At 40.7% G+C, this 25,000-nt stretch overlaps 1 protein-coding gene across 7 annotated transcripts in view; it reads right to left on the reverse strand.

Moving 5' to 3' along the window:
* Positions 1–4,349: 4,349 nt before the first annotated feature.
* inf2 (inverted formin 2) overlaps positions 4,350–25,000 on the reverse strand; it is a 32,494-nt gene continuing 11,843 nt past the window's right edge. Inside the window, exons 3-23 of one of the 7 annotated variants that reach the window (XM_062041999.1) lie at positions 23,300–23,415; positions 23,001–23,160; positions 21,093–21,126; positions 20,820–20,961; positions 19,703–19,835; positions 18,975–19,625; positions 17,744–17,889; positions 17,592–17,653; positions 15,595–15,697; positions 15,418–15,503; positions 15,183–15,283; positions 15,017–15,087; positions 14,829–14,936; positions 14,683–14,753; positions 14,499–14,619; positions 9,553–9,717; positions 9,324–9,426; positions 9,080–9,232; positions 5,538–6,398; positions 5,215–5,268; positions 4,350–4,713 (exon numbers count right to left, since the gene is read on the reverse strand). In XM_062041999.1, the coding sequence (XP_061897983.1) occupies positions 5,216–5,268; positions 5,538–6,398; positions 9,080–9,232; positions 9,324–9,426; positions 9,553–9,717; positions 14,499–14,619; positions 14,683–14,753; positions 14,829–14,936; positions 15,017–15,087; positions 15,183–15,283; positions 15,418–15,503; positions 15,595–15,697; positions 17,592–17,653; positions 17,744–17,889; positions 18,975–19,625; positions 19,703–19,835; positions 20,820–20,961; positions 21,093–21,126; positions 23,001–23,160; positions 23,300–23,415 (3,440 nt within the window). In that variant the 3' untranslated portion in view covers positions 4,350–4,713; position 5,215. Of the gene's footprint in view, positions 4,714–5,214; positions 5,269–5,537; positions 6,399–9,079; positions 9,233–9,323; positions 9,427–9,552; positions 9,718–14,498; positions 14,620–14,682; positions 14,754–14,828; positions 14,937–15,016; positions 15,088–15,182; positions 15,284–15,417; positions 15,504–15,594; positions 15,698–17,591; positions 17,654–17,743; positions 17,890–18,974; positions 19,626–19,702; positions 19,836–20,819; positions 20,962–21,088; positions 21,286–23,000; positions 23,161–23,299; positions 23,416–25,000 lie in introns of those variants that run through there. The other 6 variants (XM_062042000.1, XM_062042004.1, XM_062042003.1 and 3 more) reach the window with 6 other exon arrangements.

The raw sequence follows: 25,000 nt of genomic DNA on the forward strand, positions 1-25,000 counted from the left end.
AAGTACCGTTCACCTCCGCAAAGTTCATACAGCCCATATATTTCCCCAAAGCTACGTACGTGACATGCACATAGCGGCACGCACGTACGGGCAAGCGATCAAATGTTTGGAAGCCGCAGCTGCGTACTCACGGTAGCGAGTATCCAACTCAAAGTCCTCCTGGTAAGAGTCTCTGTTGTCCCAGTTCTCCACAGGCCAATGGTAAAGCTTGACTGTCATATTTCAGGAATGTAAACAATGAAACACCAGCTACGTGTTTGTGTTGCTGCAACCGGCCGCTAATACACCGCTTCCCACCTACAGCTTTCTTCTTTGCTGTCTTCATTGTTCATTAAACAAATTGCAAAAGATTCACCAACACAGATGTCCAGAATACTGTGGAATTTTGCGATGAAAACAGACGACTTAATAGCTGGCCACAATGGTTTCCCAAAATGTCCGCTACAATCCGTGACGTCATGCGCAAACGTCATCATACCGAGACGTTTTCAGCAGGATATTTTGCGGGAAATTTAAAATTGCACTTTACTAATCTAACCCGGCCGTATTGGCATGTGTTGCAATGTTAAGATTTCATCATTGATATATGATATAATATATATATAATATATATAAGACTGCGTGGTCGGTAGTAGTGGGTTTCAGTAGGCCTTTAGTATTCATTAAAAACAAGGCATGGGTTTTATTTAACAATTATATTTAATATTTTTATACAGCTTGGTCAATTTATTCTTATTCTTGTTCTCAAATGGCTCCATAACAGCCGCCATCTCTCCTCTGACAACAAATTTAAGATTGTTGAGGATGTCGGCTCGCATTTCGTCCATCTTCCAACTTACGCTCTTAAAAAGGACCAAGTCGACGACTGACTCCTCCATAATATCTGGATCCGGAGACTCTCGGCCAGACATTGCGCAATGACAAAAAAAAACCATGCGCACGACAGGTCAGTAAAAGTATTGGAGAGTTGACGGCCAGAGTTGGCAAAAGTGCCAATAAAACATATAAAAGGTCTCATTCCCACAGAGCACCCGCTAAGTACGCCCTACATCGTCCATGCTCAACCTGGAAGTCTCATGAGTCATTATTACAAAGCCAATATTTTCAATGTTTAAAGCAGTGGTTCTCAAACTTTTTTCACCAAACACCTCAAGAAACACTTGGCTCTCGAATTTCCACCATAATGACCAATATTAATATACAGTAGCCTAGTGGGCCTTAGTATTCATTAGAAACAAGAGATAGGTTTTATTTAATATTTTTGACCTTTGTAACATTACACACAGTTTGAAAAGTAACTGTATTAATATAGGAAAATAAAACACTGTACTTTATTTATGTGATTATTTGGCTTCCCACTATATGGAACCCACACACCACTAGTGCAGTGGTTCTTAACCTAACATTACACACAGTTTGAAAAGTAACTGTATTAATATAGGAAAATAAAACACTACTTTATTTATGTGATTATTTGGCTTCCCACTATATGGAACCCACACACCACTAGGGCAGTGGTTCTTAACCTTGTTGGAGGTACCGAACCCCACCAGTTTCATATGTGCATCCACCGAACCCTTCTTTAGTGAAAAATAAAAATGTTTTTTCAAATTCAAGACAAAGTTAGATGTTTTTTTTTTACTGGTTCACAACATGAACCGTGCATGAACATCATCTTGTTCAAATAACAAAACAAACAGTGCATGAACTTACAACAAAGTACACACCTACAAATCAGATGGAAAATTAGAGGGAACAGTCTTTGGGGGAATCCATAATATCATCGGCGGTCACTTGAATGAGTATGACGATCCTCCTGGTAGGGGTGTATCCCTTTATGGAGGATGCCTGTGCGTGACTTTGTTTTACGTGGGGAGACTGGTGCACAGACAGTCACCACATGATCCTTGACAGAATCGGGTCAAGGTCCAGTGGCATGGAGTCCAAGACTGGGGACCCTTTTCTGTTGCAGCCTTCTTCCGCCATCGCAGCCGTTGTGGTAGTTCTTAAATCTACCGTCTTCCACCTGCTCCGCCGTTGAGGTCTTCACCGTATCCCTGGCTAGGGGGCAGTCAGGTACTAGACCTTTGCCAAGGGCCACTTGGGGTAACAGTAGTAAAGGGATTAACCTCCTAGTGCCCCAAGACCCCATAGAGGAGCCTCCACTGCCAGATGCACTTTAATGTCATGCCCAGGACTCAAATATTCATAATAAACCGATAGGGAGAAGTTTTTATTTACACGATGAGTCGGGTGTGTCTTGATCTACGCGGCGGAGGTCTACTACTGCACTCGTAGTAGACTGTGGTACCTGATTCTCACCAAGACACAGGATTGGGTTTGCAGCAAGCCGAAAAGGGCATTTATTGTACAAGTCTTTTTAGGAAGGGCGGAGTGTGGAAGTAGCAAACTTAAAGTGTCCATTAATAAACATAAATATCTCCCATCTGGGGCTCTCAGTCCTTCACACAGCACACTTCTGTAAAGGTCAAAGGTCATTGCCTATAAAACAATACAAACACAACATAAGTAAAACATTTCACTAATAATGTCCTTAGTGGTGAAATAGTGGATGTCTCAACTTACCACCTGATGCACCTGCCTTGACACAGAGGAGAGCCAGACCTGAATGAGGCAGAGTTAAGAAGAGTTTGTAGCTGGGCCCCACCTGGCCGCACAGCTGGTGGCACTTCAGGCTTATTGAGCAGGTACAGGGGAATGTACCGCCCCTCGATGATGCGCCCAAGGCTGGGGCGTTGTCTTCTGTGTTCCACTCTGCCTCCATTCCCTGGTTCCTCCCCTGTGAGGTGCCTACCTGTAAGGTGGTGCTTGAGTGAGACTCCACAAGACATACCACAGTTTGAGGTTGTAGGTTTAGAGCATAAAGACTTGTTTACTACCTTCTAAATACATTTTACAACATTATGAAAGCCCTCTAGACATATGACAGCATTTAGTCACGTTTATACTCTTTAAATCCAATGTAGCAATGCTACCTAAGGCTAAGCCAACCAGTGGCCACGATACTGAACAGTGTGATCTGATTGGTTTGGTCTCATCTAGCGGTCAATACTATAGTATATTGACATTTTTAGTTCATTTAGCCATTTTTATGTATGCAAATGTTTGAATTATGACAAAATGTTGTAGAATATGCCTAAAAAACAAATAAACTGATTTGGTGAAACCTGCAGGTGGCAAGGGACGACTGCAATGGTGTTTATTATATATACTGTACATATTAACTATAAAGCCTTTTGTATTTATTGCGAGACATTGCCTTAGATGAATAGCCTCCACCCTCGTTTGTCTTGGGCCATTTTCTCCAGCTGTTGTCACGTCAGCCCCTCCTTGTTGCTGTGCTTCTTCTCCAGGTGTTCTTAGGACGACCTCTTACCGTTTGCCCCGTGGGTTCCATGTCAGTGCCTGTTTGGTTATTGCTGTTGTTTCTTCTCAGTGTGTGACCAATCCAGATCCACTTTTTCCTTTTCTTCTGTACTTCTTATTGGTGCGTTTCCGTAGGTTGATTTTAATTGTGTTTGGCCGGAAGATCCCAAGGATGAACCTTAGGCAGTGGTTCAATAGTGTTTTATCATTAATATAAATGTTTTTATCACGATTAAATTTTTACTCCCCCAAACTTATGTGAAACAATTTTCATAATTAAAAATCTAGCGGTAACTTGAATTTAATTTGATCCATGGAACGTACTAAAACGATTTTAATGGGAAAAACATGTTCAACAATACTTATTTTTGTGGAAAATATCAATTTTAATATTGATAGGGCATACATTTTTATTCTTCCCAACTCTTCAACCTGGAGTTGACCTCAGTACTGTTTTTTAACAGCGTGCACCATGGGAGCCAACATGTCAACTATGGGAATTATGTCATATTCTAATCAGGGAAGGAGCAGGGAAAAGCTGGGAATACTCTTGCTGTAATAATTTCACATGGCACGCTGTCATTCATAAATCAAAATTTTACATGCACTTTTTCATGCAAAACAGGATCCACCACCATTTGCGTGGCCCTAAACAAAACTAAACCTAGCATGCGTGTTGCGTTAATGGAGGGGCAGCCATGGGATTAAATAAAATATCTTCCTACTCCTTTTCGCACGTTATATGCATATTCGGTTAAGTGTTTTATACACTTTTTTTATACACTGTTAGATTACACACTGTTAAGAGTGCATTTTTTTACACATCTTTTTACATACTAATTAAGTGCATTAAAACACTTTATTGTGAAGGCAACTTTTATTAAATTGTTTACAATCCAGTCTGGTGGTCTGACAATTATACACACCAATTATGTGAGTGGGTGCATTAAAAACGCTTCATATCCATGTTGACGTTTATTAAAATAGCTTAAACATTAAAAGTTACAATCCAGTATACTCTATTAGATAATGCGATTATATATTAAGATCCAACTGTTTCAAAAGGTGATATCCAATATTTTCTATTCAGTAGCTGATATCATTTAAAGCAACACATTTATACAAAATAAACATTTAAAGCACATTGTCCAAGTCTTTTGGAAGTTAATTTACATTGACACATTGACATCCAAAATGCTGTCTAAAATACCAGTTTTGGATTAATTTAGTTTAGAAACAATCTTCAGGAGGCTTCACAAAATAAAATATATACTCTGTTACATCAATTTCTTCTTTTTCCTCTGGAGCTTCTTTTTCTGGGCTCACCTAGAGGGGAGGGGGAAACAACCTTCAGTCAATAGAATAAAAATACATACTTTATTATAAAAATTACAGATTTAGAAATTCTTTCAATGCATTGATGGGATTTCATTTAGTATCAGTTTACAGGAAGCACATATGAGACTGCGGTTAGTAGAGTAAAAGCCGTCCCAGGAGCAGAATTAAGTGATGGACGGGGAAATATGGAAGAGACAGAGTGACAGTGGTCATGAGATCTCCATTCATAATGACTGCACAAACTGCCAGACTGATGAAGACTATCAATTGCTCCTTATATCATTTTGTTGCATACTAAATGCCAAGTTTGGAGTCACATAGCACTTTTGTAACAGTGTTAAAAGTGTTAAAAGCTGGACAACACAAGACAAATGAAACCCAGATCTCAGTTAGACCCACAAATGGTGTTATTTGCCACAACATTTGGACAAGTGGGTTTATTAGGATGATGTGCCTGCTTACAGTTAGCCATCCCAGTGCATCACCTACCTCACTGCAACACACAGCCCTTTTTAGGTTTAATGTGTCCTTTCCCACTGTTACCTTGTGTTGTAGGAGAGTCAGAACGAAAAACAGCATTCAAATAAAATGGTCCATTGGCATCATTGATCAACATATTTGCATTTAAAATAATCCGCAGCCATCCTCTTGAATTAAAGTACATCTTGAAAATGCCTCATGTACTAAAATAACGCATGTATAGTATAAAATATAGAGTGCAATCACAAATAAAGCCAAAACAGAACTTCCTTTAAGACATGTCAAGACACTAGCATTCCAAAGACCTTTATTTAAGTTAACGGGTAGATTACCTGGACTCTTCTTTTTGTTGCGTTTACAGACGCTTGGCAGTTTCTTTGGGTTGGCCTTACGTGAAGATGTCACGTCCTCAGACGCCGCTGGCACCTCTTCTGTTTCAACTACCTTGAAATCACACCCCAAGATGCTCTCATTAAGAGTCTTCTCCTTGCTTTTGGAGCGCGTTCTGCCCACAACTTCATCCTGCATGGGTGTTTTTGCAACGGTCGACTCATGATCGAACTTTTGTCCTCCACTCGTTTCACTGTCCTTTCTTTCATTGGCTTGTCTGCTTCCTGTGAGGTCAACATTCACAGTAGTATCTACTGGCTCCTCAGGTGGTAATTTCTCAGGTGCCAAACTGTCAGTTCCATCTAATACAGCCTCTGTTAGGTCAGTGTCTGACATGGAGGATGGGCTGAAGACAGTGGTTTCAGTTGAATCTACTGAAAAACCATCCGTGAGAAGAAGCGGCTGATGATCCGCCCGAGGGTTAGTTTGCGTTACTGCACCATCCGTGAGAAGAAGCGGCTGATGATCCGCCCGAGGGTTAGTTTGCGTTACTGCACCATCCGTGAGAAGAAGCGGCTGATGATCCGCCCGAGGGTTAGTTTGCGTTACTGCAGGCGTCGTCGAGCTGAGACCCTCCTGTAGCGACCTCGGCCTTTCCGGGGGTGCCGGTGTTGTCTTGGCTGCTTGTCCTGGGGTTTGGTCGGGTGTAGCAACCTGAGACGGCGAAGGAGTCTCTCCTGGCTGATTGATGAAGCCGTTCACCTCGCCTGGCCTCTCTTGGTGATCCCCTGTTGGAGGTGTGGTGGAGGCGGAAATGCTGGCTATGTCTGCGACTTCTTCGCCTGCAGGCTTCACACTTGACCCTGAAGGGAGGAGACGCCAACAACACTGATTGGGACAGTTCTGAAGGATACAAAACTAGAACAGACCTCCAACAAGGTTGAACATTTGGTTTAAAAACGGTAGCAGTCTTAGGATGTCAAAAGACAGTCTGATGTTTCTTTTTGATTTACGCAAAATGTAATCGTTTCTTCTTTGGTACTTTTGGTAACCTTACACAAAATTAAAATAAATTGTAGTTCTTGCGTCTAACAAACAGACAGTGATTAACAAAACAATAGTTTGCTTTCACACTTGGCACATGAGGGAGATGCACGCCCAACTAAAGCAGAGGCTGGCAACCCGTGTTTTTTGTTACTTTTTTTTGCACCAGTGTGAGGGAAATGTGCAAAAGTTCTATTATTTCTGACTGCGAGGCGATGTTTACAGGTTAAGTCCTGACTGGTAATTGGATGGCGAGTGTGCGACCCCTGCGCTAAGCAAACCATAAATACATCCCAAAAAAGAAAACATCCGATTCCTTTTCCTGTAAAATAACAAATATTAAAAAGTTAGTAAGCTGTTATATTTTGCGGTTCCAGACGAGGCAAAATGGTCTTTTGATAGCAAATATTGCCGACCTCTGGATTAAAGTATGCATACAATACAGTATCTCACAAAAGAAGCAGCTGCACCTTTCAAATATCAGCAACTACTTTTATAACAGTATATCTTCAAAGGATAATACTACACAACTGAAGGTACACAGAGTAGTGTAGAGCTTGTATCATAGTATGGATTTACTGTCCACTGAAAATCACACTATTTTAAGTAGTTGGCAACACAAGTATGAAGCCTGTTCTGTGACTGCACGAGTGCTGCCAGTAGTTCATTAGGGGAAAAAACAATCACACTATTTTAAGTAGTTGGTAACACAAGTATGAAGCCTGTTCTGTGACTGCACGAGTGCTGCCAGTAGTTCATTAGGGAAAAAAACAATCACACTATTTTAAGTAGTTGGCAACACAAGTCTGAAGCCTGTTCTGTGACTGCACGAGTGCTGCCAGTAGTTCATTAGGGAAAAAAACAATCACACTATTTTAAGTAGTTGGCAACACAAGTCTGAAGCCTGTTCTGTGACTGCACGAGTGCTGCCAGTAGTTCATTAGGGAAAAAAACATGGATTCGACCATGTACTGTGTCATTGTGAAGCAAAACATGGACCCAAACACACCTCCAAAACAAGTATTCCCTTATAGGGGAACTGCACTTTTTTTGAAAATGTTACTTATCATTCACAATCCTTATGTAAGACAAGAAAACAGGTTCTCTTTTTTTATGCATTCTATCTAAAAAAAAAAATTTTAGCATTTATGACAGACTTGTTGAGACAACAACTACTTTGATGATCCAGAACCTTATATTTTTTTAGCCTGAAAATAAGTAGAATGAGCAACAAGTTTTAAAAGCTGTGTGCTAAACAGATCCAGCTTTAGTGAAACACTAAGCACCTTGTAGCAGTATTGCTAAGTGCTAAACAAGAAATACAAACTTCCACCATAAAACAATCCCTTAGTGTACATCATCTGCTTTCAGTGGGGTGCTGACTGATGGGATGTTCCAACCTTCCTGTTTAGATGAAGAATTAATAACCCTCACTAAGTATTAAAAAATCTCCGGGTATAAGTTGAATGTCACCAATGAACGACTTCTTGGCTCATGGCTACATCCTTCTATTATCCAGTTGAACAGGCATAATTAATAATCTAGAATTAACTTTTACCAATTTAGAGGCGATCATGAGGCAGCAAGTCAGTACATCAACACTGAAGCTCACTAGCTGCACAAGCTGGCTACCTCTCTGTGACCACGGTGCAGCTTAAAAATAGTTTGTGTGCATAAACGTTAATGACATTATTGCTAATACTTAGTTCATATTCAGGTCACAAGGAGTAAATGGAGTATTGTTGGCGTTTTTTGGATGGATTACTCCCATTCGCTGCATTGCTAGCCACCTAGAACATGCAAAACCTGTAAAATAAAAAATACATATGGGTTTTTGTCTCTCATAAGGATTGTGAATGACAGGAAAAGTTAAAAAAAAAGTGCAGTTCCCCTTTAAAAGGGAGGTGGTGTCCAATACATTGCCTCCCTGCTTGGCACTCAGCATAAAGGGTTGGAATTGGTGGTTAAATCACCAAAAAATGATTCCCGGGCGCGGCCACCGCTGCTGCTCACCTCACCTCACCTCACCTCCCAGGGGGTGATCAAGGGTGATGAGTCAAATGCAGAGAATAATTTCGCAGCACCTAGTGTGTGACAATCATTGGTACTTTAACTTAATATCCACCAGCTCCATCATGGAGTGAAATTCCATTATGGTGGATTCAATGCCCAAGAGGATTGAGGTAGGGCTAGACAACGATGGTGCTCACACTAAATATTCACACCAAGCTATTTGGACAATAATGGAATACATATATACTCTTACACAAGCTGTACACAGACTACTCTAAATTATACCCACATTAAATGTTAGTTTTGTCCTTTCAGATACTGTAGAACAGTTGCTGAAATGTGACGGGCATACTGACTTGTGAGATACGGTATACAAGCCGAAGGACAATAGAAGCGCACACAAAAGCAGAAAGGCTGTGGACGTTATGTAGCTCAGGAGCGGGGCTAGGAACTGCAGATGGGGGTGGCCATAGTTTCTTGTCCTTACCAGGTGCGCGGGTATCCCTACGCATTTCACTAGAGTGGGGGCTTTCCGAATCGCACCTTGGCCTAGTCTTTCTTAGGCTGAAACCTTTCCTGATGTCTGCCAGCAAGTGGTCGATTATGCAGCCGTCGTCCTGTGGCACAAAGCCTTTTTTGACTGGCGAGGGATAAAAAAAAATAAAATAAACAAAAGGTAATCTGAAATTCAAATGATATCAGGGATTCTCAGGTGCGTAACCACAACTTACTTATTTTTCCATCCGCTCCTCTCTGTCTCTTGGATTCTTCCTCTGCCAGTTGTTGCTTTCTCTTCTCAGCCTTGGCTGCCAGCTCTTTTCTGGTCTTATTGTCCTGTGTTTTTAAAGAAAGAAAAAGGCATCACTCTCTCTGCAAAGTACAAATTGTACGTACAGTAGCAAATTTCCAACATCAAAACATGCAGTTCTTCACACAACAGGCACAAGTATCCTCCCCGACCTTCAGCGCCTTGATGAAAAGTCCTCGGAAAGTCTTGATCGTTCCAAAAAGTTCTTCTAGCGACAGCTGATTTGCATCTTCGCACAAGTAGACAGCGAGTTCACTCTTCTTCTTGTCGATGTTAGCGAACCTTTCACTCAAAGCTCGACAAGACTCCAGATTTTCCTGCAGCACAGGAAGGACAAGGTTTTGGATTTTGACGTGTATTTCTTGATTCTTATGAGTACATCAAATTATCTTTTGGATGTTTTCCGAATATTTCAGTATCTTCCGACCTCTCCTGCAAGTCTATTCACAAGGTCAACAATGTCATAGCCAAGTCTCCTCAATTTTCGAACCCCTCATTGTACGAACAGACCGTATAAAATAATGCGTTGTTGTACGAACCTTATTTCAGTGTACAAACATTTCATCCATACATTATGTGTCTGCAGCACATTAGTTGTGGGTGGGCTGATCGATCTTTTTTGATAAATTTTATTACAATTTTTTTAGCCTTTACAAAATTTTTTGAGTTTTGCTGGCTCAATGAGTTCAAAGAAAGCAAAAGACAAGTGATGTGTGGTTTGAAACGATCAGGAAGTATCCACAAAGTTGTGGACACTGTCGTACCCCCTCTCCCTCTTTAGAGTTTTGCACACAAAGAAGATTAACCTTCATGGTAAAGTGGATTTCAGATTTGATTCTTAATCATTGTACTAGGGTTGTCCCGATACCAATAATTTAGTACCGGTACCAAAATGTATATCAATACTTAGACACTTTTCCAAATAAGAGGGAACTATAAAAAATTTCAATATTGGCTTTATTTTAACAGAACATCTTACACTGCATTAAGAGCTACTGAAACCCACTACTACCGACCACGCAGTCTGATAGTTTATATATCAATGATGAAATCTTAACATTGCAACACATGCCAAAACGGCCGGATTAACTTATAAAGTGCAATTTTAAATTTCCCGCTAAACTTCCGGTTGAAAACGTCTATGTATGATGACGTATGCGTGTGACGTCAATCGTTGAACCGGAAGTATTGGTACACCATTGAATCCAATACAAAAATCTGTTTTCATCTCAAAATTCCACAGTATTCTGGACATCTGTGTTGGTGAATCTTTTGCAATTTGTTTAATGAACAATGGAGACTGCAAAGAAGAAATTTGTAGGTGGGATCGGTGTATTAGCGGCGGACTACAGCAACACAACCAGGAGGACTTTGAGATGGATAGCAGACGCGCTGCGCTATCCGACGCTAGCCGGCGACCGCACGGATGATCGAGTGAAGTCCTTCGTCGCGCCGTCGATCGCTGGAATGCAGGTGAGCACGGGTGTTGATGAGCAGATGAGGGCTGGCTGGCGTAGGTGGATAGCTAATGTTTTTAGCATAGCTCTGTGAGGTCCCGTTGCTAAGTTAGCTTCAATGGCGTCGTTAGCAACAGCATTGTTAAGCTCCGCCAGGCTGGAAAGCATTAACCGTGTATTTACAGGTCCATGGTTTAATAGTATTGTTGATTTTCTGTCTATCCTTCCAGTCAGGGGTTTATTTATTTTGTTTCTATCTGCAGTTAAGCCCGATGCTATCACATTAGCTCCGTAGCTAAAGTGCTTCGCCGATGTATTGTCGTGGAGATAAAAGTCACTGTGAATGTCCATTTCGCGTTCTCGACTCTCATTTTCAAGAGGATATAGTATCCGAGGTGGTTTAAAATACAAATCCGTGATCCACAATAGAAAAAGGAGAGAGTGTGGAATCCAATGAGCCAGCTTGTACCTAAGTTACGGTCAGAGCGAAAAAAGATGCGTCCTGCACTGCACTCTAGTCCTTCACTCTCACGTTCCTCATCCACGAATCTTTCATCCTGGCTCAAATTAATGGGGTAATCGTCGCTTTCTCGGTCCGAATCGCTCTCGCTGCTGGTGTAAACAATGGGGAAATGTGAGGATCCTTTCAACCTGCGACGTCACGCTACTTCCGGTACAGGCAAGGCTTTTTTTATCAGCGACCAAAAGTTGCGAACTTTATCGTCGATGTTCTCTACTAAATCCTTTCAGCAAAAATATGGCAATATCGCAAAATGATCAAGTATGACACATAGAATGGATCTGCTATCCCCGTTTAAATTTTAAAAAATCATTTCAGTAAGCCTTTAAACACAATCAAAGAACAATTTTACAAGGTTAGAATATAATTTAAAAGGCATTAAAGACATTTTTTTGGCTTTTCTTGTTGCATTCACAGAACAATTTACAATTTTCCATATTACATATAGTCTGCCCTTATCAAGGATTAGGTTAGAATAGAACAGAAAGTTTTACTGACATTAAATGCTTTATGATTTATGGTTGCCACTCCTGGTCTGTGCTTAAAGAAAAATACAATTATTAAGTACTAAAAACAAAACTATGGATATATGCACACAGATAAGCCATGTAGCAGATAAAATTATTAAAGACAAAACACGAATTGTAGGAATTTGTTACAAAATGTTGTCATTTCACTTGCATTAGTTGACGTTAATAACTACGCTAATATTTGGCATCAAGTCAAGCAGCTGTGTGCGCGTCTACGTATTTACGTAAGCACAATAAGGGAGCTAGTTAAGTTATGAGAGTAGCGTATATGTGTTTGCGAGAATGGCAATTTGTTGGCTGAGTGACGTCAGTGAGTGAGTGGGCGAGTAGAGAGAGGGGGAGCATGTGCACTGCGCAGTAGAAGGATGAACGGGTCCGGTTGTGTCCTGCAAAACTAATAATAAAGCGATTGAATCGGCGGCCTCGTCATTCTGACCGGAAAGCGGAGCTTAGCAGACCCATTGCCGGGTAAAGTAACCCCGACGAAAACATCCGCTCTGGAAGGAACGTCTGTCCTGTGCTCGACTACGGTCAGCACCGGAGCCGAGACTGCTGGAAAAGTGTAACAACATTATTACCTCTCACTCTTTATAACTCCTTGTGCAAATCTGAATGCCTACTATTTAAATGTTTACCCAAGTTTGAAGCAAAGGTGGTAATACTAATCGCCACATTTGGTGAGGACTGTTTTAAAGCAGCTGTTGTGAGAGTAGCGTATGTGTGCTCCTTTAAGAATGTGGGGTGAGTGACATGAGTAAGTGAGTGGGCAAGTAAGGAGAAGTAGCAGTAGCATGTGCAGGAGTGTTAATAGCATGGTGGATGTACGGGTGTGCCCTGTGGAAATTATGAATAAAGTGACCAAGTTGTAACTAATCAACGGCCGTGTCATTCCAACCAAAGAGCAGAGTTTTACGGACCCATTGCCGGGTAAAGTGAAGGGTGTCACCCACGACAAAACATCGGCCCTGGAAAGAAAGTCTCCTCTGCACTCCTCGACCACGGTCTGGGAGCCGCAGGAAAGGTGTAAAACAGGACTTGCAGTGCGGTGCCTCCCTGTTTAAAGAGTCACCTTTATTGTTAGTTTTGAAGCCCAAATACCTCCATATTGCGCTTCACACACCCTCTTTATTAACCAGCAGGATTACCGTTTTTTGCAATTATTCCCCACCACGATGTTATTGCTTGTATGCACTTTGTGTGTGCGTTTTGACACACTCAGCAACATGCGCCTCGGCTCTGTAGTCACCGCCAAACAGCGGCATTCAGATGAAAGAATGGTACCGGTATTTTTCAAAAGGTGGTATGGTACCGATTTCAAATGATTAGTACCGCGATACTTTATTGTAGTAATCTGGTTGTTAAAATTAAAGAGTTTTGTCATTTCAGAACTCCTTAACTTTGCACTACAGGGCTAGTGACATTTAAAAAATAAAAAATAAAATAAAAAAACAACTAAAAACTACTGCGTCCTACTCTGTTCAGTGGTGCTTGAACCCACTTTAAAGACATCTAAGTCTCAGATTTCTCTGAGTATAAATCTATCACTATGTGCTAATAGAACACAGCCTGTTGGTTCAATGTACAACAGTGAATAGCTTAGTTAGACAGCAATGTGTTTACATACGTTTAGATTGGGGTTATGTTGCTAACGGGGCGAGATGTTAATGTCTCTTGTATTCATGTTAGCATTTAAGCTGGCGAGCTAACGGCAGTCAGTCTGTGAGTTTATCAACATGCAGTTTATCAAGCAGTTTTTCGATTATTCAAATTTAAGATTGTAATGTGAAAGGTTTGAGTTTTACAGCGGTTATCATTAATACAGTTTATCACTGTATCCCTAGTTCAAAGGGTAAAAACTACAATATGAACTTTGGTCCAGGCTGGAACTCATTCATATTTACATAGTTTCCTAAAGAGAAATTTGCTTCAAAATACAAACTTTTCTTTTAGGAACCCGGTTCAGGAACCAATTAGGTTCGTATATAGAGGTCACACTGTATAAAGTAGTAAAGATCGTCATGTTCAATAGATGGCCACTAATTACCCTTGGGGACATGCCATCAATGATTATTTGAGCTTGAAATAAGTCAATATGAATATGTATTACATTTGGGAAGCCACCATTTGGTGGGCCACTCTAGTTTTTCCCACAGGCCCCACTTTGGACAACACTGCTTTAAGTACTTACTAAAGAATAGCATATTGATCTGATGTCATCCTAATGACAACCACAGCCCCTGGGAGGCATATTTACTTACATTAAATGGGATCTGGAGATTTTGTCTTGACATTCTGTATGTATTAAACTGGCATTATAGTCCCCAATTCGATATTGCTTTGGTACAGTTCTGTACAATTGCTGACGGAGGCAGGGAAATAAGTGAAATGGTCTTCTGCTGCTCTGGGGAGGTTTTATTTTATGAAAGTTAAGATACAGGAAACTAAACGGGAGGTTATCTAAAAAAAGAGGGTTACAATACGGGAGTTGACAGAGAAAATTGGGAGGGTTGACAGATGGTGTTTTTTGTATTTAATATTACAGCTCATGTTTCAAGGGGATGACAGTTCCTAGTTGGATCCCAGCATCTCACCTCGAGAACTTTTGCATATTGCTCCTTCAACTCCTCCACAGAGTTGGAGACTTTCTTGGCTGTCTCATTCAGTCGTTTCAGTAAGGCGTTGGCTTCAGACTGGATAGATTCCAGATTCACCCTACAAAAAAGTACAAGCATTTGACAAACATTTTGCGGTGCGAAAGCAAGATTATTGCATTACCCTGCAGCCTTTTCACAGCTCTCAATGTCCCCTGGTAATTCCAACAGCTCTGGATGGCTCACTTCTGCTTCCTTTGCAAAGCAATGCACATGAAAGATTTAAATTGTATGTTTTAAGGTGGAAAAATGTCTGCAGCTGTGAGCTACCTCTAGAATGTGATGAAGTAATGTAATGCGGCTCTTGTTGGCCTTGGTCTCTGTAAGCTTGAGAAGCGAGCTGATCTTAAACCCCTCGGCGTTCCCTGTGTGACTTCCCTAGAAGGAGATCATTCTTTAAAAAATGTCGACCTTGTCCAAATGTCAGTGGCAATAAAACAGATATTTGGAGCTCTTACATAGTTGAGAAAATTGCCCACGTCAAGAATGAGCCTGCAGAAAGTGGGCACGAGCGTGCTCGTCCTGAGAGCTGACAACATGGATTGCAAATGAGTTCGGATACGTCAAGCAAGGATAAAATCAGGTAATTTCCGCACAAAACCCAAGTAAAGACTATTTACTTACAGTGACAGGCTTCCTCCACCAGCTTGGCTTTAGGTTGGAGCATGTCCAAAACTGACACAGTCTCCTCACACAACAACATGCACTCAATCCTTAGATGATAACTGCAAACAAGAAGAGTGTAGGGAAGTGAAATATGTAACCAGTGCCTGCTTACACTTGTTCTCTAGCCAATAGGAAACTAATCAGATAGACAAAATGTTAAGATGGTTCATCCATGGCTGGGGAAGGAAGTTACCACTGGACAGTAAGGAGCGATGTGAAGAAACGATCGACATTCGCAAGCTTCTCCTTCTCTCCTTGGAAAGACTTCAAATTTTCAATCTAGACAACATCACGACACAAGGGCAGGTTTGAATCTTTGTGTGGGCTTTTAAATGACAGCTTTAAGAATAATGCGTAGGTTTTAACAAACCTCATGTTTCTCTGGCAGGAGCTTTAGGAGCTGCTTTAGCACCTCCACATCGAACCTGCTTCTGTCACCTTTCTGAATCATCGCCACAAAGTCCTCATTTGAGCTGGACACAACATTTGGAATATTATGATGGGGATTTGATAGCCAGAACATTAGGTACAGTCAGACATTTTGTTGATCTAACTCAAGGGACTGAGGTTTAGATCACCATTAGTGTGTCAGAAGAAGTCAGGACTGGTGTCACAAAAGGATATACAGTCGTCCCTCGACTAGACAACACATTCTACATGTTTTTATTCTAAATTAAGTGTTATTTTAAGTCTTATTTGTGTATTATGTGTTGCAATGCAGTATGTGTCTCATTTTCTATAATCTTGTGGCAATGTGAAAATATTCACCTAGCACAGTTCCGTTTTTGGGTTAAAATGGCCATATTATGCAAAACCACCTTTTCTCCCCTATTGGTACCTGCTGTGTATTTTGGATCTGCATAAGTCCCGAAAATTTGAAATAAACCATGGAGACACGGTGGACATATTTATAAAACAATCTTGCATTCTTTTATACTTCCAGGAAACACTTGCCCCATTGGTGATGTTTTTGCCATTTGTGACGTGGCGGATTATCCATATATGGTAAAGATTTACTCAAAGGGCTTTGCGCGAGTCCGCCATTGCAGTCAGTCAAAAAGATCCTTTTTCGCTATGGGTGGCGTGGCTCGGTTGGTAGAGCGGCCGTGCCAGCAACTTGAGGGTTCCAGGTTCGAGCCCCACATCCCCCATCCTAGTCACTGCTGTTGTGTCCTTGGGCAAGATACTTTACCCACCTGCTCCCAGTGCCACCCACACAGGTTTAAATGCAGCTTAGATAATCGGTTTCACTAAGTAAAGTGCTTTGAGTCACTAGAGAAAAGTGCTATATAAATATAATTCACTTGACATATCCTCTTGTTGTGGGGCAGAATCTTCCACTGTTGCTATTTCTATTACAAAGTAGCGTATAGTTTGTACTTAATCTATCAGTAAACTCCATTTGGAAGCACTAAAAACTACATCATAGATGGCAGGAAAACATGTCGAAGTGGAGGCACGTAAATAAGACCGCCCACAAAACAGCGCATCCTGAAGAGATGGTCAGAAAGCGGCTTGAAAACGGTCTGTAAAACATAATGTGCAAAATTTTGACCAAAGAACTACCATCACATGTTATGTGGACCACAAAGTGCTTCAACTGTAGGAAAAAAAGACACCATTAAAGGATAACAATGCTAACACTAGGGCGCTAATATCGTCACTGCGACAATCTCAATTTAACTTTTGGCAGAACAACTTTTTTGATAGACTTGATCTTTAACACCTGCCTCATCAAAAACACATCTCCACATCGGTGAGCCTTTGACACAAGCGATATCGAAGGACAACAGCTGGAAATAGCATCAGAGTTGGCGTAGCACTTCAGGACTCCTATAAACCATCAGCAGCTGTGCAGCCAAAGTAACTCTTGATTCCCTTCACCTTCGACATCAATAACACAGCTTTGGCGTGATCGATATGGAAGGACAACGCAGACACGCAAAGCTAACATGGAATGCTAACATCACAACTAAATGGTGTAGCTACGACTGTCAACTTGACCAACTTTGTGAGCCACAACTCTTGCCTTTTCTGAACAAACCAAATATTGCAAGATTTCTCTGGAGACATGACGGTTGATCGTCTGGTTCTGTGGCAAGAACTTGCAGCAGACGACAACCCTCATATCAACATGAAAATACCTGGAACATCTCATATTGTATGTATGGATTATGCTTGTATAAACGGACCTGTGTAATTGCTGCATACCTATCCAGAACTGAATGTTGTAGTTTGCAAAGGTGTAGATTTGTACTACTAGACAACATTGTAATGCCGCCCTTTTACTGGATTTCATCAACCTGTGCAGATGTACCTAATGAAGTTTATGTAGCTCACAAATTAAAACAAAGTGTAGTATCTTACCATTTGAACTGCTTCAGGAATATGTTGAGATTCAAGTTTTTCTTGGGATCAATGAAAGATATCTAGGAATGGACAAATTTGTACATTTGGCTTAGAAAAACGGGGACGAGTTTATTTTCAGTGCTTCAGTGTCGAGTGTTGACCATGCGCACCTCTTTAGGCTCCTTCTTGACAGGAGCAGCTGCCCCCTTGTCTTTGTGCTCGGTCACCGGGAGACAGAACAGCTGCTCGATACTGCTATAGTCCGGCTCGTGAGGAGAAGGCTCTTTCTGAACAGAAGCCCACATGGAGTGACCATCTGTGTGTATGTGTGTACAGAGAGAGCAGGACCCATCACAAGCGCCAAAATTGTGTATGAAATATTGCGCTCTCCTTTCTGAACCGAAGACATTCTTGTGTTGAATTTAGCAGTGTTTCAAGTGCAACGCATTACAATTATTAGGTGCAAAAAATACTGTACTGTATTGTTTCAGCCTGCAGCACGAAAGACCGTTGTGCAAGGTTCAAAGAACTTCCACAAATATGGCAGACATGTCTATCCATTCATTGTTAGGGAAGGTCATGTCTGAGCTGGAGCCTATCCCAGGAAACTTAGGGCAAAATGTTTACCACGGAATATTCAACTAAATTGCTTTGTGGACCACTTTTCCAAAAAGCTACCGGCGTCCTCTAATTGATTTTGGTATATTTTGTCAGTGTTAGAGCATTGCTGTTTTTATGGAACTTCTGCAATTAGGAGTGTTTTAAGAATCTGCTGCAAAAATATGAGTCTTTCACAAGTTTTTTGAACTGAACTCGAGGGTTACCAGTTGAATAGCCCAAATGATGAAAAAGAGGACCTAAAATGGAACCTTGAGAACTAAAGAAATTGAACAAATGACTACTGACTGCATTTTAAATCAACAAGCTACAGCAACACAAACTTTTTTTACTGCCAAAAAGGAGAGGGCTTAAAGGGGCGCCTTGGGGAACGCCTCAGTTATGTAAATCACACATTTGAATCCCGGTGATCTATGTTTGCTAGCAAGGTTAAAAAGTCAATGCAAGGATCTGCCAATGTGTTTAAAGAGGTCCAAGTTCCTCCATACAACAGGAGCACTCGAGTGTTTTTAGGAATTTGATAGGAATATTTGTCTCCCAAGTTTTGAACTGAACCCACGGGCTGGTATGGTGTCATTCTCGGGCCGGATTTGGCCCCTGGGATGCCAGTTAAATATCCCTTGTGTACCACATACAGCAATCAAGTTGCACTAAATTCCTCTACATGTAAACACTACACTCCTAGTGCTGCATTGTAAAGAACTTAATATTATCATTTTCTATGATTAAGGCAAAAATCTACACTTTTTCAAGAAACATTGCGCCAAACCCCACTTTACTCACCAGCAACAGATCGGAGCTTTTGCCAATTGAGCTTTTTCATCCTCAGAGTGGGACATCGGCTCGCATTTGCAGGTGTGCTGCAGCCCAATGCATAGCTGCTCTGAGCCACGATCAGACCTGAGGGTGGTGGTGGAGGGGGTAGCATGCCAAATAGGGGAGGTGGTGGCGGTGGTCCGTTGCTCATGCCGGGCAGGGGTGGTGGAGGCGGTGGTCCGTTGCTCATGCCGGTCAAGGGTGGTGGAGGCGGTGGTCCGTTGCTCATGCCGGGCAGGGGTGGTGGAGGCGGTGGGGCAGCCATACCTGGACCGCAATATAATGGTGGAGGTGGTGGTGGAGGCACCATACCAGGTAAGGGTGGGGGTGGTGGAGGCCCACCAAGTATTCCAGGAAGTAGAGGAGGAGGGGGTGGTGCAGGTGGTGGACACTGTATAGAACCTCGGGGCCAGTTCAAACTTGGAAGAGGTGGAGCAGCAACTAGTGACTTCCGAAATGACACCGAACGTTTATTCAGTTGGTTTTGTTCCTCATGACCAGTCTGCACAGCCTTGTCTACCCTGACTGTCTGACCGTCCACTTCGTCACGTCTCTCACAGCTCTTGCCCTTGCAGAACGTCAGGCGCTCCATGATCTTCTCAAAGCACCCCATCTGAGCTGGATTCCAGATAAAAAACATAAGCATAAAATAAATAAACAGTAAAAGCAAATGCATCACAATAATGCAGACTTACAGTCTTGGGCCAACAAAATGGCTCGGTTTGTGATGGCCTCCAGGGCAAGCCAGATATCAGAGCGGCTTGGCCCCAGCAGGAGAAGCGTCTGCAGAATGGATAGCAGCTGGAGGGAAGCTGGGGAGCTGCTCACCTGGAACACATCAAAGTGTCACTTTCAACATATGAAACCAGGGGCGTCAAAGTGGAGGGAAAGTGGGGATGTTGTACCGGGTTCCCAAAACACAGGTCAAATTGTAAAGTTAGAAGATTTTTTTTTTTTTTTAAATGTCCAAGACTAGATAGACACTTTGCAAAAGTGAAAAATGTTTCGTTCCACCTGGTAGCGGCAAACATAACTTGGAACACTTCACTCAATAACGTCGTCAAAGCTCACTTTTAAGCGTTCACTCAGTACCAGCAGTTTGCTACAAGGATGACGTGATACAAGGTAAAAACATAATAAATATGTGGCAGCATATGGGAAAGTTATGTAGAAGTTTTACTTTCACATCTCACTGCACTAACTGTGGTGCGTTCAAAGACCCTTGTTTAAAGTTAGAAACAGCCACGTCACTAGGATTTAAAGACAGGGGAGGCTTAAACCTCAGGAGATAACACTAATAATAATAATAATAATAGACGATGTACAGTATTATGATTCAGATTATCTAATGATAATACGTGAATCAGATAATCTACTCTATGGAGGGAAGAACTTGATTTAAAATCATATTTATGAATATTTTTTATATTCGTAACCTGGCCACTTTATATTGAATTTGTTGGCACATTTTCTTAAAAAAAAAAAAAAAAAGCAAAACAAAGTGATTTTTGGCGAGTTATCTAGAGATTTTCCAGTCTTGATATGTTAAACTCATCTTTTAAAGTCAAATACTTTTTTTTTTTTACATGAGACCTAAAATGCTGGTTTCAACCAAATTCACGGTTCATTCATTCATCAGTTTTTAGTGCATGTAAACATACAAAGTGTGTATGTGTGTATGGGGTGGGGAAGTTGTGTTTAGGGTGGGATAGGGTGCCCTTTGTGTCTGGTGTATGGGGCCTCCCAACATTTGGTGATATACCCCAAAATCACGAGTAAATGGTGTTATATCCATGGAGCATGGAGTGTCACCTTGTTGAAGAGAGTGGTGAAGACCTCTAGGTGATTGCTCATGTCGATGCCACCGTTCATTCGCAGCAGCTCCTCCTCATCTTCAGCCATTGCCTCTACAAACGCTTCACATTGAATAATCAAGTCTTCATCCTCCTGTTCTCTGCATGTCGCACACACACATACATGTAATAGGTACAGGTGCACCACACTTCACATTTAAATGCCATTTCATCTCAAACAATGAAGAGGCTGCCTGATTAAAGGTGAACAAGAGAGCGCATGCATGCTCACCTTAATTTTGGCAGAATGTCAAGAAGCTGAAGCCCTGCAGAAGAATAAAATATTCACCAGGTGACACAACTCTCTTCTTAAATTTTGTACATCACCAGAGGGGAAACGCGTGCTAGAACAACAGTATATGATAGTTAGCAAAGGAGCGAGACGTCGCAGGTGAGCAATTACAAGAGAGGCGTGGCCATTCAAACTGTTGATTGGTCCAAGGAGCCAACCAATAGATTGGTTCAAAAAAATCCCCCCTTATGAGATGTTTGTGCACCAGTATGTCTTTTAAGAAGCTTCACTGATATACAAAAATATCAGCACTGATTGTGAGTTTTCTTCACTTTGTTTTCAAGAGCAAGTTAAATCAAATAAGGTCATATTGTTACTAAAGTTGCTATTATGATATGACATACACAAATATGCCTCAAAATGTTGTACATTGGGGCATTTTGTCAGAAGATTGGAGGACATCCAACATATTCTTAGTGCACTACAGCTTCAAAGATGCTCCTGTATTGTGATTTATATTTACTCTTAGCACAGGGAAAGAGGATAGGATAAGATAGGATAGGATAGACTTTATTCGTCCCACAATATGGAAATCATGTGGTTACAGTGCAGATACAAAATGTCCACAAAAGATAAGGTAAAATGCTGGAGGGCCGTTCCATCAAATTAGTGCTATTTGTGTGGCCAGAAAAGAAAATATATAATTCTAAGATAAAATTAATTATAACATTTTTTCACTAAGCAGTGTACTCCTGCACATTGATCTGATTGCATATTTATCAATTAAAGATCAATTGAAACTACCTTGAACTGAAAAATTTGTTTTTTTTTAAACTTTACTATGAAGCATAAAAAATTAAGTCCTTCAGTATTGTATTTTACTTTTTAGATAGTTGTGTTACACTTTATCCCGAATACTTATTTTCTTAGAGAAAAAAAATATAATTAAAACACACACTAAAATTGTGTAGTCATCCCTTGCCACATCGCACTTTAAATATTGTGGCTTCACCAATTTTGTTGGTCCGAAATTAAGCATTTTCAAGCATAAAATTGCTAAATAAACGTAAAAATAGCAGTACTACGGTAATATTGGCCACAAGAGGAGAACAAACCAATCAGAGCGTGCTGTTCAGTATCGTGGCTACTGATTGGCTCAGCTACAGTCAGCCTTACTATATTGAATTAAAAGAGTGTAAGGGTGACTTTATAAAGTGTGTTATTTCCGGTCCAAAGGTGCCCCAATGATGTTGAAAACCGTATTAAGTAGGTCATAAACATTTTTTTATGCTCTAACTATTAAACTATTTGATTTAGAGTATAATTAATGATTCCTCATTAATTTATCGAGGTCATATCCGGAACCAATTAACAGTGATAAACAAGAGACAACTACCTGACTTCTCACTCAGTCCTGTTACCCTAACACATTACCCCTTATGAAAAATGTGGAATATTCCACAAATCACAGTTGCATAATTTTTATGTATATTTGATGATATTTTAACTATAACTTGGGAGGTTAAAATATCAGCTCAGTTCTCTTATGTAATTGTTTGATGTTATTTATTTTTCAAACAGTTGTTGTTGAATCACTGGAGTATGTCATTAGCATTTGCAAATGTTATGCTAAAAATGGTTACTTTTAAATCCTGTTACTCAAATTAAGCGTATTTGGCTGAGAAAACTTGTATAAAAATGAATTGAAATTGGCCAATTTACATTTTGCTTAGTTCAATATGTGTATTATCAGATTTACAATTGAAAAAAGACAAAAATAAATGTTATTTTGAAGAGCGTTACAAGTAAATGGCACCAATTAGGTAGAATGGCCCTGAAACCGTTCATAGCCAAAGTGGCGTCACTCGCTATGTGCTGATTGATTGTTCAGTAGCAGCCTGGACCTACCGATAAACTCCTTTCTCATCTTATCTCTCTGCATGAGGTCATCGGAGCCAAAGATGAGTGCGTTGATGACACTGAGGAGCGTGACCATGTAAGGTACGTTGTCTGTTTCCTGTAGCTCGTTCAGGATCACGCTCAAGCGATACTGCTGTGTCTTCACTCCCTGGAGGACAAATCACAGTGGAATTATTCACCCTCTTTATTTTAATGTATTGCTTGTGCATGCAATGCACAACAACAGCCACAAGAGGGCATTGTTAACAGTTTTTTTTTACAATTCCTCAAACAATCAACACTCTTGCCTTGTAGTGGTCTAGTGCATCCAGAGCAAGGCGATGACCATCTGTAGAGAACATGCTGAGAGCTGCAAGTAGCTCAAACACCTGCATCTTCACCATGGTGTTGGAGGTGTCCAAGGCTGTGGGGCATCATGACAATACAGATGAAACACACACCAACAGTAGACTCTAAGATGCCTCATGTGTTTTCTAGACAGTGCAACCTGAACTTTGTCCTCTAATGATGAGGCAGCAGATAAACATGTTTGTGTTGCTAATCCAAAAATCCCAATGGTCTGAAGTAGAGCTATAAGATTTGGGCCAAAACTAAAATCCATATTTTTCTCTTTGAAATCTCGATTTTCAATTTCATTTTTTGGTGAAAACTAAAATAGACAAAAGAGGGAAGCACACTTTCTGGGCTTGTGGAGGCGGATCTTTGCTTATGTACCGAAAACTTTGCCTTTTTTGACCGCTTGTATTTAATAATTTAATAGACTTACTCATCTCTTTTACCTACTTGTAGCTACAATATCATAAAATTGGCAACACAAACCTCTTCTGTGACATCATATTCTCTGGCATAGCAGGTGTGGCTGAGGTATGTTGCCAACCAGAGTTACGATACGTAACGCCACAGTACTAATATATGTTTTTGAGCAGGGGCAAACCGGAATAGCCAAATCTGCATTTGTGACGAGGAAAATTTCATTTGTTGCCACAAATAAATAAATATATGGGAAATATTGGCGTGTGAAGTAAATTATATTTATATAGCGCTTTTCTCTAGTGACTCAAATCGCTTTACATAGTGAAATTATCTAAGTTACATTTAAACCAGTGTGGGTGGCACTGGGAGCAGGTTAAGTATCTTGTCCAAAGACACAACGGCAGTGTCTAGGATGGCGGAAGCAGGGATCGAATCTGGAACCCTCAAGTTGCTGGCACGGCTGTTCTACCAAACGAGCCACGGCGCCCCACGTGTGTGGGGAGTGCCACATGTCTATGAAGAGCATTCTCAGACATAATAGAAAGTAGGGATTGACAATATAGCCTAAAACCTACATCACTATATATATCGCAAGCCTCCTGCAATAATGATATACAAACGTATATCACGATAAATTACTTTAAATATAAATGATAATTGAACCATTTCAAAACAGGATACAAAGGCTCCTAATTTTGCTGCTTACATTTGCAGTTACATATTTCCGGTTGCATTATTTTCTCAAAACTATTTTTGATCTACTTTGTAATTTAATATTACTGTATTGACTTATAATTTAATACATTGCTATCTAGTTACTTTCTGTTGTGACATGGTTCCATCTACACTTCTGTTGAAATGTAATGAGCACATTGTTCTGTTGTTTGAATACTTTACATTAGTATTGGTCTATTTTACAAATTTGGGACAGTATCGGCCATATCAACGCTGATATGGTTACTTTGACTTTTCAAGATCAATGAATGATTACATTTTTTATGACAATTATCGTGAGTCAAAAACACACAAGGGGGCCGTGTAAAAATATCCATTAAATATTGATTTATTTCCTACTATTGACTGATTTAAATCCTTTGGTTTTCGCCCTTAAAGTCCTCCTGTGTACAGGGATTATTTCCTGCGTTTGTATACAATAAGAAAAATGTCAACTTATGTCATAAAAATATCCATCCAACCACTGCAGTATTGACCATATACTGATATTATTATTGGTA

Source organism: Entelurus aequoreus, linkage group LG03 (genome assembly GCF_033978785.1).
Source record: "Entelurus aequoreus isolate RoL-2023_Sb linkage group LG03, RoL_Eaeq_v1.1, whole genome shotgun sequence".
Lineage (NCBI taxonomy): Eukaryota > Metazoa > Chordata > Actinopteri > Syngnathiformes > Syngnathidae > Entelurus > Entelurus aequoreus.